Source organism: Henckelia pumila, chromosome 2, assembly GCF_033568475.1.
Source record: "Henckelia pumila isolate YLH828 chromosome 2, ASM3356847v2, whole genome shotgun sequence".
NCBI lineage: Eukaryota > Viridiplantae > Streptophyta > Magnoliopsida > Lamiales > Gesneriaceae > Henckelia > Henckelia pumila.
Genome location: NC_133121.1, coordinates 161,889,694 through 161,911,541, shown reverse-complemented (window position 1 = coordinate 161,911,541; position 21,848 = coordinate 161,889,694). Strand labels below are relative to the sequence as shown.

Here is a 21,848-nt window from a genome sequence, read left to right as displayed (position 1 = left end):
AAAAAGGATGCAAGGTTTATATGGACCGATGACCATACTTAAGGGGTGAACCAATTAAAGGAGATATGTAAGAATCTCCCAAAAATTGTTATACCCGTGGATGAAGATGATCTGGTGCTATTTACAGATGCTAGTGACGAATGGTGGGCAGCAGTGCTTACTAAAATCACTCCAGATGGAGAAATACCATGCAGATATTGTAGCGGTCTATTTTCAAAATCCGAGGCTATCAGATGGCATATCAACGAGAAGGAATTTTATGCAGTCAAAAGGGCTTTCGAAAAATGGCCATTATTTTTACTTGCTAAAAAATTCACTTTGAAAGTTGATAACACTCAGGTAAAAGCTTTCTTAAGAAATAAGATTGAATCTAAACCGAAGAAAGCTAGGTTATTAAGATGGCAAGCTTTATTTCAAAATTATATTTTTGATATTGTTATTATTAAATCTCATGAAAATATTCTTGCAGATTTCTTAACAAGAGATGGAAGGCGGTGACGTAGATTCCATCATGAAAATGCAGAGGCATCTCAGGGAACATCTTGGGCTGCTTCAAACCGAGTTCAACCAGCTTGTCATAAGTGCTGATATGGCGGGCAGGTTACAACAAGCTGATCGGATCAAAGTATCCAATCGAATCACAGGATGTATGCAAGCTCAAACTCAACTATGGGCTGCTATTCAAGGGCCAATTATGCGGGCCATAGAGAGACCATTGGTTTCTCAGAAACAAGAAATGTTAAAACCATTGGTTTTACAAGAGCAAGAAATACAGCCACCGGTTGTAAATCAAGAAACAAGTGCTAATCTATCATCAGCCTTTGATGATCTAGACAAAGAAACAATTGATGAGGAAAACTCATCAAGTCAACCCTCCGCCTCTGGGGTAAAAGAGGAATAGATCAATCCTAGGCCCAACACTGACAAGGGCAAAGCTAAGATTGATACTAACCCAGCTGTCATTTCTCCATTTCAGGTTTATCAACAAAGATGGGAGAAATTAAATACAAGAAGTGAAATTAACCCAATCACTTGCAGGGTTGATGTTGCAGGAATATATCCAAGGGTTTGGCTAAAAAACAATGTCAACCCTAAGGATGTAAAACTATGGTATGAATTTGGGGCTTTGGCCTCAGTTTATACAACTTCACCAAGCTTCCAGGAAATATCACAGCTACCAAAATTGATTCAGGAAGCAGTCCAAGAAACATGGGCAAATAATGATCATTTGTCTAGAGGAGATGTGCTCGAGCTATACTTCTTTAGTGCAGCTCCAGAACCAACAGGAAAAGGATCACATGAGCCCTTTCATTTCATCAAGCTAAGGAGACCTGACATAAATAATCAAAAATTTATCAAGGATCCTATATCGGAAGAGATACCATTAGTATCCACTTTTGAAGAAAATGAAATCTCAACCAGAAGGGCATGGGGTATTTGGGTTTGTCTCACCGAGATGGACAAGGTCAAGTTTCCATTCAAATTTTATCATAATTCTGTAAATGGATCATTCCTGTTAAACCAATGACAGGAAAAACTACGGCTTTTGCGGAAGAACTCTTCGAAAAGAAGAGGAATTTTTTGTGGAACAACAAGCTGCCGAGGAGTAAAGAAACTCGCCGAAAATTCTGTAACATGGCTCACATCGGAAGATGGTCAGAAAATATCTGCCTAGAATGTCCAAACCAAAAGGAGCCAGAATTCGGAAAAACCTTCAAACCCCGAACGGATCGTAAGGATTTTTCTGAGACAAGCAAAGGTGGACAGGGACCACCAAAACCGCGTTTTCCCAGGGGCCCACTGCAAAAGCAAAAGATGCCCCGACAACAATAAAGAAGGCATGTGAGGAGAATAAATCCAAAAGAAAAAGTCAAGCATGTGACTCCTCCAATAGTAAAAGATGCCATCGGGCATGTGACTTGCCCACTAGCGAAAGATGCCTTCAATAATGGCATAAAGAATTCAAGACAGCTGTAAGATTCCCTGAAGTTTCTCGGTGAAACGAGTGGAACTTCAGCTATAAATACAGGCTCTTAAGGAAGCTGAAGACATCGATCATTTCCTTCAGTTTTCTTACAAAATAAAACATTGTAATATTTCTCTTTCTAAATTTGTATTCAGTTTTACTTTTATGTATTTCAAAAACAAGGCTACTATGAGTAGCTAAACAAGTTATCTCCTCCTCTTCAAAGGAGGTTGATTTATGTAATAATATGTTGTCTGAATAAATTTCCTTAGTCTCTTGTTCATCCATGCTCATTTTTATAATTAATATTTTATACCGTACGCCTTAAGGTAGAAAACGAATTAAGGCTGTGCTGGGTGTCGTTGAAGGAACTTGTGCAGAAACCATCTGTTGCGACTGCGTGGTTGAGGTGTGAGGAGCACTTCGTAAAACTCGGCAGGTATGACCCGATGACACTATGGTCAAAGAGGTATTTAATTTTAATTAATATTACGGAAGCATGATGGGCATATGCATTATTTTAATAAAATTGGGAAATAAAGGGCAAAATAGGTATTATTTAGTTTCAAGGACATGTTCGAGACACTTTTTAATTATTAAGGGATATTTTTAGGGTAAGAAAAATAAAAGGGATATAATTGGCCCGTTAGCGAAACTAGAGGGATATATTTAGGAATTATCCCTATGAACATGCAACATAAATATACATGCCTATCATGACATATAAAATGCAACACACAAGAATGCATAGTCAGCTAGATATCTCAGTCCGTACTTACGTGTCTCTATAGGTAGATCTTGGAGTTTACCTGCATCGACTCCAGCCCACTAATAACGATGGTCCCAAAATCTAGGCACAACTTTCCTACGATCCTGGTAGCGTTTTGATATAGCTCAGCCCTCGAGACAATGCCTATAATGCCTAACACACACTCATAGAAAAAAAGAGAGAGAGAGAGAGAGTTTCCTACGACCCCATGGGTAGCGTTTGGATGTAGCTTGACCCTCGAGTCAGCGCCTATAATGCCTAACACACTCTTTGAGAGAGGGAGGGAGAGAGGGAGAGAGAGAGAGAGTGTGAGAGAGTGATAACAACTTAGCAGCCTCGTCTCTCTATTTAAAGGCAAAATTTTGGACATCCCAACTAGGTTCGGACGTTCTGAACAGAGTTCGAATCGTTCGATCGTAACTTCGGACCTTCCGAACTTATGCGTACCGTACAAGTGTCTAATGATTGGACACAACTCCCAACCTATTTTATATATAAAAAAAACATTTTTATAAAAGTACTTTTAAAGTGTATGTCCAAAAAAAGTCCAATACTACTTTATTTTTTTATATTATTTATTATTTATCTCTTTTCCTTTATTAGTTGAAAGTCAAGAACTGTCGAGAGCTAGATTTTTTAGAACAAAAATGAGATAAATCATCAGTAATTGAGAAAATAATAATAAATGAGAATGAAATCTTATTTAATGTAAAAATAGAATATTTCTTGTTTCATACACAATAATTCAATATTAATAGAGAAAATATTATATAGTTTAAATATTTTAATAGAGAAAATATTAAATATTTTAAATAGTATAAGTTTTAAAATTATAACATAAGATACGATATGAGAAATGGGGTAGCCATGCCATAATTGAGTAATATTATACAAATTTAAGGGATGTCAGACCATAATTAAATATTATTAAATAATAATTCTTCTTTGTTAGGATTGAGTAAATGCTACCCGCAAGGTAGTGTCCTGCGGGTGACGTGACGGTGCATGATTGGTTAAAATCAATGGGCTCCATGTGGAACCCACTATTTTTTACCAATCATGGGGTTACACATCACCCGCAGGGCACTACCCTGCGGGCGGCATGTACTAAACCCTTTGTTAGATAGTAATTAGATTAGATACATTAAGTGGGTAGATTTCAACCTACCATATGGGTAATACCCCAATGATAGATCTAACGTTCCAGAATTTGTCACGTCAACAATATATAATTAATTAAGTGTTTGAAAGAACTTATAGAAAGCACTTTTCAACTTTTTCTTAACAAAATTTTACAAATTGCAAAGTCTTGTTAAGAAAAAGTTGAGAAATATTTCGTAAAAGCTCTTCCAACCACTATCTAAATATAAGACCGAAACAAAATTTCTTTGATATAAATATTAATTTAGTGATTTGTTTAGTTGCCCTTATTTCATCATTTATCAAATAAAAAGTAAATAGAATAAACGATACACAATAGAGTACTTCTAGTTTATGTCAATTACCAAAACGGAAGATTCAATCATATGCTTGATGAGTGATGCAAAAACATGGCATCAAGATTGAAAATGACGAAAATATAGATAAACTATCAAGGAAAGACAAAATAAGGTTCATAAAATACCTAATATAAAAAAAACAAAAATTTAACAAGTCACAAAGATTAAAATAAAAATAATATATTTATTGACATAATTAGCTCTGTTCATATTAACATTTATATGTTTCAAAATCTTTCAACAGAAACATCATCTTTAAAATCTTCAACATGAACATCACTTTTAATTCAATCATACACCTAATTGATCATAAATAAAATTTTCTCACACGCAAAGCAGTGTACTTCTATTAGTAATACGAATCATTTGATGGTTTAAAAATAATGTGTTCCATACGCGATGTAGTGTTACTTACAGATAAATGAAAAAAGTATTGAAAACCATTCTTCACCGGACCACTCAATATTATAATCACATGGTGGAAGCTTAACATCTTGTGGGGCTTCAAGCTTCATTTCAACTGTAGTGTTTCAATTTATTGTGTGGCTTACATTGATTTCACTTATTCTGCGGTTTAATTTAATGTATTTCCATAACTAATATGCTTTATGAGTCTTTGAATTATTGATAGACTAATATCACACTGCGTCATTGTGAAACTAATAATATTTTGCCTGCAATATTGTGCCCCGCCAATGCTCTATATGCTTCCGTGGCTTCAGAGAAGCTGAATTCTTTACCAATTATTAGCTTTATATGCCCAGCTTGTATTAGTGGCCAAATTTTTGCTGCAGCATCATGGAAAATCGACCTTATTTTTGAATAAAATATATTCCGTAAATCCCCTCCTACAACCATTAACAAATATTAATCAAATGAAACAACATTAAAATAATATTGGTACCAACAAGAAAAAAAAAATATTCATCTAAAACGATCAGGAATAAGTGATTTTACCTATTACATTAATATCTTTATCCATGAGGACTGAAAGGTCAATATCCACCCAACTCCCACAGTTGGATCCTAAAACAACAAGAGACCCGCCTTTGGCCAGACAATCCAGGTTCTTTCGAAAATCAGCTCTCCCACTAGCATCTAATATAATGTCCACCCCTAAAAACACACGATTGAGTTAAATATAAAGTCAAATTAAAGATCTGACAACATAACTAAGGCATCGCTCACAAAGATGGTATATCACATCTGTCATTAACTAAATCAAGCATTGAAGTCATTAAAACAAAGTTGTGATTAGATGGAGAGAAGGATTTGAAATCCTTTTGATTATTTGGATAAAATTTTGTTCGGTGGATTTCCTTCCTAACTTTTCAAGATGCAATGGTGGTTATGGATCTGAAATACACCCAAGTCCTTGTCCAAATCAAATCCTCTACTTGTACCTCGTTCTCTTGTTTCAGCCTTCACACACCTGCAAAAATCCTCCTTTTTGTAGTTGATGCAGACTTTTGCTCCTAGAATTCTGCAAAGCCGCAGCTTTTCTTCCATCCCTAGAAAAAGGTCCATTTAGTTACATACTATATGATGACTATTTCACAGGAGATGGCTCTAGATATCAAATTCATTAATCTTAGCTTCCTAGAAGGTAAGTGACGTTCTGGATATGAAAGAGTAAAAACTTCATCTCTTATAGAATTCCATTACAGTCCGAAGAGTCGTACACACTACTCAGTTTTCATACTTATACAATATAACCTTTAAGAAAAAAAATATATTGTGATATTACTTTAGACATAGGTATTTAATAAGTCAAACAGTTAATATGCTGCAACATTTTATTCCCCCTGACCATAGATAACTCAAATACACCAGATTTCTCCGAGTGCACTGAAAGAATCAAAGGCAGAAAGTCTGTGAATAGATAAAATACTATAAGCTGTAGTACCACAAATTCAATTTGAAACAATGCAACGGCTGATGGATAAACTAACTGGTAGTAAGTTCTAAAGAGAACCAATAAGACTTGTGAGCACATCACTAGTCGAAACAGTTAAAACTAACAGAAGCATTTGAAATGCATATACTCTTCTGGAATAGCTTTTGACATTTAGAAGGGAATACAACTGAAGTGCTAGGATATTGTTCTGATTGAACGAAGCAAGATCAATAAAGAAAAGCATTTCTTTAACAGAGTAAATTCAAGAGAGTTTTCTTGAGTGTGTGTGCAACCGAGTGGATTCATGTAATTGCTTATGCACCTATGTGATGTTTCGAAATGGTGTACATTGACAAGAGTAATAGTGCCTCTTAGTGGAAGTAGACCGTTTTCTTTTGGTAGAACCACCAACAAATAAAAAATCTTGAGTCTTATATAGCTTATCTCAATTTTCTGCATATTATATTTCTTTTAATTCAGATATTCAATCTATATGTGCATGTCCATATAAGCACTGGTTCAGAGTTCTTGATATATTCGGGAGTTAAAATGGAAATTAAACCACTAAAACTGGTAGCATAGGTTCTTGGCTGATTCATTGAGAAGATGGCTACCAAGATTGCGGTGGAGCATTTTGATGGACAGGGTAACTTTGGATTGTGGGGAAGAAGAATGTACACTATGCTTGTGCTGCAGAAAGTCGCAGAGTGTCCTGGAGGAGAAAGAAACTTCCTGAAACACTCTGATGAGCAGAAGGCAGATGGAATTGGCCTTCAACACCCTGGCTTTCACGTTTTGCAAAGATGTATTTCCATTTAAGGAAATGCCTAGAAGTATAACTCTTATTGAACATGGTGATACACCATGTGACACCTCAATTGAGATTGAGCTCCCAGCCATAGATCCAAAGGAAAGTATTACTGATCAGGATCAGAGCGAAACTATGGCTCAACACTTATCATGTGATCATGATTATCAATTAAAAGGAGAAAGACAAAATTAAACCTCCTGAAAGGTTTGGTTATGTGAATTTATCTCAAATTATCTTTTTTATGGCTAATGATATTTATGAAAACGAGCTAGCGTATTCACAATAAGTGATGGCTTCTAATGAAAAAACACACACACGCTGGTTTCATGCCAAGACTTGGGAATTAGCCACCTAACCAAAAGAATCACCGAATCATTGGGTCTAAATGGATTTTTATTAGAAAGGAGGATGTACCAGGTGTCAAGAAACCCAAATATATAGCAAGGTTGTTTACAAAGGCTTCTCGCAGGTTACGAGGTGGACTTCCACAAAATTCTCCCCATGGTTAAACATAGGTCCATAAGATCTGTAGCGGCAAAGAAGATCTTGAATTAGAGCAACAAGACTGCTTTGATCATTGATGCGGCCCAAACTAGATCCAGCCCACTAGTTTCAAAGATAACGGATAGAGAACTAGTTTACTTAAATTTTTAGGACGCTAATTTAATATTATCAATTTAATTATTTTTTTAAATAAAAGATAATTTTGATATCCAATGTGTTCTATAAATATGGGATAGGTGCTCGGATATGGAGAGTACTGGTATAGCAGAACGGGTGTTTTAAATAAACAATAAAAACTAACTGAATTGAGATAAAACAATATCAATCTGAAATATTATTAAAGCTAAATTATTATTTGAAATGTATATGACAAACTTGTATCGATTACTAATCCAGGTCCTAGGTCAAGTTAGATACCAAGAACCATAATTCACTACAAGTACTAAAACTAATACTAACATGATTGAAAACCAAAGAATCCTATTATAACAACTAAACAGCTTAAAAATTCTAAAAATAATAAACAGAAAACCAAGATATTAACTTGTGGTGCATCAAGTACTGTATTCTGATCAAAAAAAAGTATTTATCTGTATTTACAAGTGATTATACGGGAATAAAGATTAAGAAGTAATTTTCCTAAAGGCCTGGTGCTAAGAGATCATGATGTTCTCATTAACCAGGCCTAATCATCTATGCGATCGTGAGGTACTCTCATTAACCACCCATTAAGAAAATCCACATCTAGGAACCATAACAAATTGGTGGCAGAGCCGTATTTAAGCAACAATTCAAAGCCTTTTATATAGATAAATCAAGAACACAAGGCAGCCTCTGAGAAACAAGCAATTCATGATCAATTGGAAGAGATATATATTTTCAATAAACTATATCCCCCTTCACAATGATGGGTTGTGCCGTGTTCGTCGACTCAGGTGGGCCTAGGACATGTTATGATAAAGAGGTCACGACATAATAGGATAAAGAGAAGTATTTAAACTTTAGGATTTGAGTTTACCCTTGGTGGTTGATAAGGAAATATATCTTGATCTTTTAGTAATTGACAGTGATAAGGATTTTTGCATTTACTAGTGGCTATATGAGAATAAATTATTAAGTAGTAATTTTCCTAAAAGCATAGTGCTAAAAGATCCTGAGGTTTTCTTTAACGAGTCTCGGATCATCGATGAAACCTAATACGAGCCTCAAACTTCCCCCATCAACTCATTAACCGCCCTTAACGAGACCCATAACTCGGGACCATAACATAGACGTTAAGACTTTCTATGTGGAGATTTGAAAGAAGTGACATGATTGAACCAGAAAATTTTGAAGTTGATTCCAAGCCGACATTGGTATGTTCATCGAAGAAATCCTTGACACTTGAAACAAGACCCCGAGTGATATAGTTGATTTGATGATTTAAGATCAACCATGACCTCAAAAGAAGCAATTATGATTTTTGTGTGTACATGAAGCAGTAGACAAATGGAAACTTGATTGTTGTTGTATGTGGATGATATGCTCGTAGCGTATTTTAATACAACAGAAATTCAAAAGCTCAGAGCAGAATTTATAGTTTGAAATGAAAGATCTAGGAACTGATAAATATTTTAGGCATGGAAATCGTCTCATAAGAAAATTGTTCTCAACTCAACAATAGCAAACCGGTGCAGGGTCTGATAGCTCAACATTCTGAGTTGTCCAATTCACAATCTGCACAAACAAAAGATAAGAACGAAAAAAGTACAAGCTAGTGTTGCTGGGAGTTTAATGTTCGCAATGGCATGCTCAAGACCTATTTAGCCTATAGAGTAAGTCTAGTGCATAGAATCGTGGCTAACCCTAGAAAAATCATTCGCAAGCCATGAAGTGGATATTTCAATATGCTGAGTTCATGCAATTGCATTTGTATCTATTGCTTATTTCGATTTTCTGAATATTAAATTTCGTTTGATTCACTTATCTACGCGTGTCCAAATAAGCACTGGTTCGACATATTCCTTGTGTTGGGGTGGAAATTAAATCAACTATGTTTGCATAGAGTAAACTAAATCAAAATGAAAATAATAATCATTACTACCTGCAACTGCAATTACTTCACATCGAAGTACATGCTTAGCATATTGAATAGCAATTACGTCAACTCCCCCTGCATCCCCATGTATCTGCAATTGCTCTCGAAATAATTAACATTTTTAAAGTTTCAACATAAAAAGAATTTATTTATAGTTTTAAAAAATGACAATACCAAGATTGTTTTGCCAGGACCAATGTTGGTCAACATTGAAAGTGCATAAAAAGTTAAGCATGAGGCTACTGGCAAAGCTGCTGCCTGGTTAAGGGTAACTCTCGGAGGAATTTTCAGAGCGTTACGGTGGGAAACAGTTGCGAACTCTGCGCACCCACCTCCACCTTGAAGAATCGCACAAACCTAATTGCGGAAAACCAACCAAAAACATAAATTTTTTATTTTTTTAAAAAAAAAACACAATTAACTCACCTGATCGCCCACTTTAAAGTAACGTACAAATCTGCCAACAGCAACAACTTTCCCCGCACACTCATATCCAACATCCGAAAAGCGTGTATATTGTAACATGCCAAGCCCTCGGTTCAAATCGGGGAAAGTGTCATAAAAATTTAGTCCTGCCGCTGATACTTGTATCAGTATTTCAAATTCTTCGCATTTGGGCTTTCGAACCTCTTTTACTAGTAAAGTATCTGGTCGTCTATCAAAATTCACAACCTTCATCTGCATTACACAAATATCACAAAGTTCATTCATAAAATCGAAATTTTTGATTCATGCAATAAACTAACCTTAATTTAAGGTACAACAGCACTTTCTGGATCCGTTTTCTCACTAACTCGGTTTTTTTCTTTAAACAAGGGCATGCGGAAGAAATCAAAACCGTGCCCTGATATCAAAGTCTAAGTGAGTCAACTACCTTTCATTTTCAAACCATCTATATCTATATCTATATCTATATCTATATCTATATCAATACTTACAAAAAAAAATTTAAATAAAATATCAAAGTTTTACAATTATAAAATAACAACTTTGTCCTTTTATTTAGATTATAAGCAAAACCATATAAATATATATATATATATATATATATATATCTATATCTATACCTATCTATATCTATATCTATACTCTATATAAAATCTAAATCTATTTCCGAAGAACACTTGCCCCCCCCGTCTTACCGCGGCGAATTGGATGATCGGGCCGAGGGCTGCCGGTCAAAGTTTTACAATTGTGAAATAACAATAATGTTCTTTTATTTACACTATAAGCAAAACCATATAAAAATATATAGGGTTATAAAAGTAAAAAAAAATATTTTAGTAAAAACAGCATTTTAGTTGGGGCATAAACGTAAATCAATATTTATATTATATGTAAAATTGATTATTATGATAAGGTTAAAATTGACAAAGTGTTTGCATATTAGATAAGGATTCAGTTTCCAAACAAATTGAAATACCAAAATACTTTATTTTCTATTTTCTTGAAGATAAAGTGAATATATTTTTTCACAAATATTTTAAAAAAAATTTCACAAAAATCTTAATTAAATACTAAAAGATTGAAATACCAGATATTTGATTTTTATTTGTCCTTTTATTTACACTATAAGCAAAACCATATAAAAATATATAGAGTTATAAAAGTAAAAAACAACATTTTAGTTAGGGCATAAACGTAAATCAATATTTATATTATATGTAAAATTGATTATTATGATAATGTTAAAATTGAAAAAGTGTGTGCATATTAGATAAGGATTCAGTTTTCAAAAAAATTGAAATACCAAAATACTTTATTTTCTATTTTCTTGTAGATAAAGTGAATATATTTTTTCACAAATATTTTTAAAAAAAGTTCACAAAAATCTTAATTAAATACTAAAAGATTGAAACACCAGATATTTGATTTTTATTTGTTTTTAGATTGGATAAATATATTTTTTTAAAAAATTAAATATTTTAATTTGTGTAAGGACCTATTGAGATAAATAATTATATCATGAGTTCATATTTAAATATAAAAAATAATAGATTTTTAAAGTTATTAATAAATATATATATATATATATATGTTAATTAAATTACACACTCATGTTGAAATAAATCAAATCAATTAGAGTCAAGTTTTAATCTAAAATAATAAATAAAAAAACACACCAACACACACATATCATATTAATAAAAGTTGAAATTAAAAATTTTTAACTAATTTCCCCCCTTATAAAAGCTAAAACCATTAAAAAAAATTATGAGATAGTCTTGCAATTAATGAAGGAATATTAAATACACAAAAATAAATAAGAATATGCATTTACTCTCAAAATAAAAAAAAAATTGAAATAAAATATGTAGAAAATAAGACTAATTCATGATGAGAAACAGACCATAATTGTTCAAGAATAATCACGAAAACAATAAAAAAACACTAGCTGTAATAATTGCATATGTTTCAAGGGGAAATTGTCATAAAGTCCCCAAAAGTAAACATAAATTTTTTCTCAGTCCCCTTGTCAGTAAACATGCATTTGAGCTCCCTGACACACATTGTTTCTTTGTTTGAGCTCCCTATATGTGTATATTTACATATTTACCCTCCACAATTATGTTTGTCTTCTTCTCAAAATGGTTTTTAGTTGTCTCTCTTCTATATTATATTGCATGATTGTGCATTTCATCGTAAGATTTTTTTAAGTTTTTTTTTTACCATTTTAAATATTTTCTTTATTACTCCCAAAAATATATATATACATATAATTTCTACTTGTTCTATTTCAATTTTTTTTAAATATTACAATATATTTAAAAAACGATATTTATTTATTCAAAAAATGTGATCATTTCTAGTTTATCTTATTATTTAGTTAATATTGGAAAGTGGAACTCTGAAGAATTATAAATAATTAAAAGTGATAGGCAAATATTTATATTTGGAATTTCTTTTATTTTTGTTGTTTTGGTGGCGTACCCTAGAGAATATGGATGTTTGAACTGATTTCGCACTTCTAATTTGTTCAAATATCTTTAGAAATTGAGAAAATCGGTTGAGTAGATTAACATCCATTCGGTCCTTTGTTTATTTTCAAGAACATTTTAAAAGTGTGTATTCCCCCCCCCTCCCCCCCTCCCCCTCTACACACACAACAGATCTCCAACAAGTGAACGTGAACAACTCATCATAATCATCATATCACATTTTGATGTGTGTGCAAAAAAATAAGACTCTTGCTCCCAATTTCCTATCAGCTTGTGTCGTAAATGTCGGACATTGTTCCACATATGGTTGGTATTATTCCAAATATGAGATAATTCGAACCGAAATTATTTTCACTAGGCAATGGTTATCTTTAGATCCCAACTTTTTTTTTTTTTTTTTAATCTTGGTAAGTAAACTAACACATGCTCAATTAAGCCTCATGTATACTATTGTTGTGGTTGTGTTGTGCCAAACCCAAGTATCACATATGATTTTTTTAATAATGTAGTTCAGATATATAAATCGTCTTTAAAATTAGTATAATCGATTACTAAATATCATGTTCAAAAATTGTTGCAGTTGTGAGTTAACATTATTTTAGACAGTGAGCAATTAATTATGTCAATACATTTGATCTTATTGGATAATGGGTAATGTGTTCTCTTCTACATTAATCGAAGTAGTGCATATGGTATTACATGACAAACACTAATGTAATTGGTCGACAACTCTTACGACAATGAAAACTGGTCATAATCATCATAATGTGTGTTAAATACCTAAAAATAACATCTCAGTACATGCGCAAAAAATGAGTCTCTCTGTAACACCCGAAAATTTTAATACGTAAATTTGCATGCATAATCAAGGAAAATAATTATTTAAAATTTATATTTGGGTTAAATGACATTTATGTGTTATTATGTGAATTATATGCATGATTTAAATTTATGAGATCATTTAACCCGCAGTTATTGTATTTTTAGATTTTTGAGAATATTTTTGAGTCGATCGCGTAGACAAGACCGTGGACGGACGAGATGCCAAAATATTTAGCCAAAAATATTTTATGAGTTTTATGAGCCTTAAAATAATATTTTAAGATATTTTGTCAAGAAAATTTTAGTATTTAGTTATATATTTATTTAAGGGTTGATTTTTAGCCAAAATAAGTCATTTTAATGACTTTATTTAAATTTTAAAAATCCCTTAATTTATAATTTCGGGATTTATGCTTTTACATCAGATTATTATTATTATAAGAGAGTTTTAATTATATTTTTTTTAGGTATATTATCTAGATACATATTATTTTTAATTATTAACCTATTATTAAACCTAAACCTACCCCAAACCCCACCACCATCTCCTTAGCTGACACCATCTCTTCCCACACGTTCATCAGCCTCCTCCACCATTTTTGACAGAAAACTTCAAGCCCCATAGCCGATCAAGCTCTAGTTTTGAAGGTTTTTGGTCCGTTCGTCGTCCCGAAGACCCGTAAACGCATCAACCTTTGTCTATAAATTTAAAAGGCATGTTTAAATCTTTCTTTTGGCCACCATATAAGCTATTATGCATGAATGATATTTTTGTTTCAGAATTTATTAGCCATGGTTCGAATTTATTGCAAGTATGAATGAATTGTTGCATGTTTTGGTGCATTCATGATCATAACTCGTTTTTGGCCTTTCATGGTTCGGTCCAGAGGCTAGGGCTCGAGTCAGAGGTGGGCTAGGGTCCTAGAAAGCGAGCCATGATCGGATTACAGGGGCTGGAGTCGGCTAGGTTCAGGTCTAGGGTCGAGCAATAATTATGTAAATGATGAGCAATAAAATATTTTGGTGGAAATTGAAGTATGTGTGACATAGGGGTGGTTTTCCACCATATGATTCGGTAGTTTTACTATCATAGGGGTGGTTATCCACCATATGATTTGGTAGTTTACTATCATAGGAGGTGATTTATCACCGCCATCGTACGTTGGTTCAGGAGACTGATCAGTCGACACATGAGCGTCACACTTACGGTTAGGACCATCTTCAGGTTTCAAAAGCATTGCTCAATTATGTTATATATGATGAAGAAGTAATATGTTTATGATTATGGTTATGATTCAGTTTATGATTCAGCAGTTTTATTATGTGATGAAAATATTTCCATGCATGCTCATGTACATGTATATGTATTAGTAATTATGTGATGCATTATTTTTAACCTTGTTATAAAGGATTAGACATGTTGAGCTCCTAGGCTCACTACGCTTATATGGTGCAGGTGAGCATGATGACGTTTATGTAGCTCCTACCGGTGGTGAGGACTTATGAGCTCACGGAGCAGTGGACCCCGTGACCGTCGCAGCTATTTAGTTTATTATGCTGATAACTCACCATAATAATCGTAATGTGTGTTAAACACATGAGGATAACATCTCGGTGCATGCATAACGAATGAGTTTCCTATTCTCAATTTTTGTCAAATCGTAAAGAAAATATCCAAGATTGTTCTAAATAAGTTATGGATTATTCCAGATCAAAGAAAATTCGAACCGAAATTACTTTCACTAGGAAAATTTGATCTTCAGTGCTAAAATTTGTATCCTGAAAAATAGAACAACGCATGCCCAATTAGACCGCATGTGTACTGTTATTATGCATGTGTTGTGCCAGATACCGATATAACATATGCTTTTTAATAGTAGAGTTCAAATATATACGTCGTCTTACAAATTTGTATAATCAATGAATAAATATCATATTCAACAATTGTTACAGTTGAGAGTTAACATTTACTCTATTGTAAACATTAGGAAATGAATCATATGAATACATGTGATCTCAATGAATAATGAGTAATATATTCTTCTTCTACAATTGTCAAAGTAGTGTATATGACATTACATGACAAACATTAATGTAATTGATTGAAAATTATTACGACAATGAAAACTCACCATAATCATCATAATGTGTGTTAAACACCTGAGGATAACATCTCAGTGCATGCGTAAAGAATGAGTTTCTCGTTCTCAATTTTTGTTAAATCGTGCAGAAAATATCCCAGATTGTTCTAAATAAGTTATGGATTATTTCAAATCAGAGACAATTCGAACCGAAAATTACTTTCACTAGGAAAATTTGATCTTCGTTGCTAAAATTTGTATCCTGGAAAATAGAACAACACATGCCCAATTAGACCACATGTGTACTGTTATTATGCATGTGTTGTGCCAGATACCAGTATCGCATTTGCATTTTTAATAGTGGAGTTCAAATACATTTGTCGTCTTAAAAATTGGTATAATCGATGGCTAAATATCTCATTCAACAATTGTTATAGTTGAGAGTTAACATTAGTTACTCAATTATAGACATTGAGAAATATATGATATCAACACATGTTATCTCATTGAATAATGCTTAATATATTCTTCTTCTACATTTTTCACATACATTACAAACACTAATGTAATTGGTCGACAAATCTTATGATAATTAAAACTCATCATAGTTATCACAATGTTCGTTAAACACCTAAGGATAATATCTCGGTGCATATGCAAAAAATGAGTTTCTCGTTCCCCGTTCATGTCAAATTGTGCAAAAAATGTCCAAGATTGTTCTAGATAGGTTATGTATTATTCCAAAGGTTTGATACCTATTTTTTTTAAAAAAAAAAAATTATTCCATAAAAGCATCAATTGATACTATAATCAAAATGAATTATACCACAAATATTAATCACTCACTTCGGTAATTAGACCAATAATAAAATTGTGTAGTAATAATTATTAAATTATATATATTAAATTTTTATCCTAATTATCCATAGAGAAAATGCGATACGATACGTATACAATGTATTTTTATTTTATTTTAACAAATAAAAGTAAATATATTTTTGGATGTTAATTTAAATTAGGGTTATAAATGTAAATTTTAATTTGTAGTAATTATTTCGGAACAAAATAAGTTTTTTATAAAAAAACTGAGTCACTGAAGTTTTTTGCAAATCACAAGTATTAATATTGATACGTCAAAATGTATTATATATAGAGTTTGTATTCTTTTTCTTAGTATATTTTTCGTTAACCAAATTAATCATTAAATAATATTATTCCAAATTTAAAACTTGGAAATATCTTAAATTTTTAAAAATGATTGGTTATCATTTAAAAAATAACAAATAATAGTTGTAATAATTATTTTAAATATTAACAATCAAATTTAGATACTCGATATTTTTAAAACAAAATTCATAACCAATATAATAATTATTATGTATACTAATGAGCAGAGAAAAAAAAATTAATTCTAAAGCAAGTCTAGAGAAGAAAGAGAAACAATATCATTTAAAACAAAAACAAATGGCATTATTGGGTTTTTATAGGTGACAAGGGGTATTATGGTACTTTGGTTAGGTATAGGGAGTTAGAACAAATAAAGATTTGGCAGTAGAGAGTTGCAACATATATAATCTGACATGGGAACTGACAAACAACTTAGGTTTGCTATTAGGGATTTATTGATAATTTTCCGTTATTTTAATATAGAAACAAATAATAAAATAATTTAAAATGGCTAGTGTCAATTGATAGGTTTAAATATGGTGAATCGCAGTTGGCCCACCTAAATACTGGCCGATTATGGTTCCAGGTTGGACTCAATTTCAAAATGAACCCGGATCATGTCTAGTACAATCTAAGTTTTCAACACAATTCACTCATTTATATTTTATATATTTGAGTTATTTACATCAAATACTCATGTGAAATATTAAAAATGGACACTTCTTCACTATGAAATTTTAATAGATATCTTCTACCTTGACCTTTTATAAAATTAGCATAATCGCCCCTTCAGATGAGTGATTGCTGCGCACGCGCTCCAATGCGAAATCGCCCCTTCAGATGAGTGATTGTTGTGCACGCACTCCAATGCGACTGAGCAAATATTTTGATATTTTTTTTATATCAAATACCCTTGTGAAATATTAAAAATATATATTGACCATCTAAGATATAATTTTTAAATCTATTTAACTCATAATACATAATTTTTATTAAAATCCAATTATAAAATCGACATTGTTGATTCATACAATAAACTAACCTTAATTTAAGGTACAACAGCCGTTTTCCGTTTTTTTTTTTCTTTAAACAAAGCCGTGCCCTGATATCAAACTCTGAATAAGTCAACGACCTTTCATTTCAAACAATAAACTAAAAGCCTCCCACATATTATTTATGAATCAGAAAAAAAAGTAAAAATAAATTCAACCACCTATAATTAACATGTGCAGAATATATTTGTTCGATTAATATTAATATATATAGATTACAACACCCAATTATCATATCTATATGTCTCCTCATTTATTTAGAAATATATAAATATTATATATATTGATGATATTCGGAAAATTGGATAGGTTAGGGTATCATTATTGATTACTCATGACACACGTTGAGGTTGTCCGTCCTAACCTACCCAATTGTTCGGGCTATCATTATTGATTACTCATGACACACATTTTATTCGTGAGATTATTCGTCCTAACCTAACCAGTTTTTTCAGATATCATCATATATATTTAGTTAATGTTTGATAAAATTTTTGAAATTATTTTTAAATGTATTCTTCACAAAATTGAATAAAATTTCAAAAATTCATAAAGAAGATAAGAAGTGCTTTCTAGAAACTCTTTCCAACACTACCTTAATATTAGAAATTAAATTAAAAATCCAAAAGATACAAAACTGTATTTCAAGGAAGACGAAGGCGACGACGACGAAATTCAAGGATGGTGTTGGTGATCGACCATGAGTGAAGAGAAAGAGTGAGAACAAAACGCCCTCAGAAAGAAGGGCACGTTTAGGGCTTTTTTAGGCCAAAATTATTTTTAATTTATTGATTAAACAGTTCTCACAAATTTAAACTTAAAACTTTTAATTATTCATAATTTAGTCCAAACATACTCAAAAAAACATATCACAGGCCACAACCGTGTTCACGCGAAACTTAAAAAAAAATATTTTATAAGGGTACCCTTTGCATAGAATGAACTGGAAAAATATATATTTTTAATTCCATAACTAATTATTTTTTGGGTCTAATTTTAATTTTAAAAAATATAGAATCTAGACATGGCCGTCGATTTCAAAAAGCTCAACCTAATCGCAGCTCTAAATCATCGGTTTCAATTATGATTACAATTATGGTTCGACCTTTCATTTAAAATAATAAATTAAAAGCCTCCCATATATTAATTATTATTATTAATAATAATAAATAAGTAAAATAAATTCAACGACCAATAACTAAAATGTGCAGGATATACTGATATACATATACTTGCTCGATTAATATATATATATATATATATATATATATATATATATATAGAAATTTTCAACTGCCTAACCAATGATGTCCAACTCATCCCCGACAACTAAAACTCGATAGTGGGTTTTAGTGATACAAATTTTTTTTAAAAAAACAACTAAAACCCGGTAGTGGGTTTTAGTGGTCGAGGACGAGTTGGGCAGAAATGGTTGGACAGCTGAAAATTACTTTATATATATATATATATTAAAAATTATTTTGGTACATGAACTATTGATAAAATGTCAGATTGGTACATGAACTATTGAAAATGGTTTAATTGGTATATAATCAAACTCAAAAGTCAAGTTTTCCCTTTACTTAAATTGCTTTTAAATTTAATATTGTTATTAAATTTATTAATTGAACTACATACATATTTTATTTTTTAAATTATTATATTAATTACAATTGTAAATATAAATTCATATTTACTAATTACTATACTATAAAAAGAATATTATATATCATTATACGAAAAATATTCAACGTAAAATTTATAGATTATAAATGAAAAACACACACATATATATAATTTTTAATTTGATTAATATAAAGAATAATATTATAACATAGATAAAGAGAAAAATATATATCTTTTATTATATATTTTTAATATATATCTTTTATTATATATTTTTAATATATATTATTTTTGAATATATAATTTATCAATTTTTATATATATGTGTATGTGCATGCTTGTATTAATTAATATTTACAATGTTTCATACAATGAGTACGATCTCTTTTCTATAATATAAAATTTAAATAAATATAAATTTATGTTTACAATTTTATTAATAAAATAAATTTTAAAATATATTGTGTATCTATTTTAATTTTAAAAAAATATTAGACTTTAAAATAATGTAGGTGAAGGGTAAAATTGACTTTACAAATTGATTATGTACCAATTAAATTATTTTCAATAGTTCATGTACCAATTTGACATTTTACCAATAGTTCGTGTATCAAAATAAATTTTACAACACCAAATTATCATACCTTTGTGTAAAGAGTTTAATGGTCATAACTCGTTAACAAGGTTCAATTCTATATATCTCCTCATTTATTTTAAAATAGAAACAAATAAAATAATTTAAAATTCGTGAACGGCTGGTGCTAGTTAACAGGTTTAAGTTTAAATATGGTGAACCGCATTTGGCCCGCCTAAATACTGGCCAGCCTAAATACTGGACGATTATGGTTCCAGGTCGGCCTAAATAATTATATAAAAAGATAAAATTGATTCGGGTTGTGTCAAAAAATTTATAAAACCAAAAAATTAATAATAATAATAATAATAATAATAATCAAGATTTTAAAAAACATGAAACACGACGAAACGCCAAGATCAAGTTTCACTCGTTTAAACGTGTTTAATATAAGTTAAAACGTGAAAAAAAACATTAGTTTTTATTAAAATTTTAATTATCTATTACCAATATATAGACTAAATAACACACATATATAATAAATTTAACGGAAACACACAATTTTTCAATTTTTTAAAAGCACAAAAATATCAAAAGTATAATTTTTAGCAATTTCTATAGCTAGAGCACATAAAAAATTTTAAATATTACCCAGAACACAAGAATTTTGAAGAAAAATGTTTTGAAAAATATATCACCAGATGTCTTTATTTAATTTTGAAGAAAACAGTTTTATTTTTAGATTTTTAAATTGATATAATTTATTTTTAAAAAAATTAATATTTTTAAAAAAATTCACATTTAATCTCGATTAAACATGTTTAATCATGTTTAATATGGTCAACTTAGAGTTGACCGATTTCCTCCCGTTTTTATCCGAATCTTAGAGTTTTTTTCACGTTTAATCCCCGTTTAATCTCGTTTTTTAGAACAATGATAATAAGAATCAAGTAAAAGACTCAAATTGACCTAATTCCATCAAAATCCGTGGCAGTCCCATGGATTCTGGTTATTCAGAGGCAGCCAACAAGCTCGTCTATGAACAATACTGATGTGGTTTCGATAAACCGAGGGCTCGGGTCAATAAGGAAATTGGGGTGGGCTTAATTGACAGGCCGAGCTAAGTAGGTTATAATATGAACAAGGTGTTGGGCTAAAAACGTTTTACTCCCATAATGATTTTTGCATACAAGGAAAAACACAAAAAGCTTGTTAGTGGGGCGCCGAAAGGTTTTTCAGCGGGGGACACTCCGATTCTTAAGTCAGATTCATATAAGGAGTGAGCTTATATAGAGAATCAGTTTAATGATTTTAGGCTTCAGTGAACATACCTTTTTGATACCTGATGAGAGGACTCTGGAGTGAGAGTATTTCCCGCAATTTCCGAGTAGGGGCCACGATCTGTGTCGTGGATGAATAAGTTGGCCATGTTCCTAGGTTGTGGGTGACCAGACCGGTATTCCCGGGATAATGGCAACGTGGGAACGTGCTCCTGAAAAATAGGTGCTAACTAGATTAATTTGACTTGGTCCACTTCCCCTCTTCTTCAAGTGTCTCCTGAGCTGATCTATCTCTCCAGCCTCGAGCTAGTGATTTGACTCCTCGGCACTTATCCCTTTTTCTCGAGCAATAACTCTGATACCTCTTCCTTCTTGGAGTATCACCCCTCCTTCGTAAAATAGTCGGGCTAGATCTTGAATCGTTGTCCCGAGTAACAACACTAATACCCTTACCTTCCCAAAATCCGTATTTACCATTCACTTTTCTCACAAAATCTTGTAAACTGTATATTTGACTGAAGTAATACTTACTTTAATTCTATGAGCTTCAGATATCTTTTCTTATATCTTAGCTTATTCTTCTTTTTGATTGCTTCTTCAACCATATCTATCTCATTGTTCTGTAGTCACTGAGTTAACTTACATCTGAGCTGCTCTTTTTCTTGATCAAAATTTATATCAATTATTCTGATCAACTCAAAGTCTTATCGACTTCTATTTAACCTGATTAAAATCTACAGGTAAGAGTCTAGCTGATTTTGTTCAGCTTATACTCAAGGATTAC

At 31.5% G+C, this 21,848-nt stretch overlaps 1 protein-coding gene across 2 annotated transcripts; it reads right to left on the bottom strand.

Annotated features, from left to right (window-relative positions):
- Positions 1 to 4,628: 4,628 nt before the first annotated feature.
- Positions 4,629 to 10,386, bottom strand: LOC140882840 (uncharacterized). 2 transcript variants are annotated; one of them, XM_073289055.1, is made up of 7 exons: positions 10,270 to 10,386; positions 9,950 to 10,201; positions 9,698 to 9,880; positions 9,530 to 9,614; positions 5,638 to 5,745; positions 5,192 to 5,350; positions 4,629 to 5,082 (listed from the first exon to the last, which is right to left on the bottom strand). In XM_073289055.1, the coding sequence occupies exons 2-7, from the start codon at positions 10,199 to 10,201 to the stop codon at positions 4,883 to 4,885; spliced, it is 987 nt and encodes a 328-aa protein (XP_073145156.1). In that variant the 5' UTR covers positions 10,270 to 10,386; the 3' UTR covers positions 4,629 to 4,882. The 2 variants fall into 2 exon arrangements, with proteins under 2 accessions (XP_073145156.1, XP_073145157.1); XM_073289056.1 differs by lacking the exon at positions 5,638 to 5,745.
- Positions 10,387 to 21,848: the final 11,462 nt, after the last annotated feature.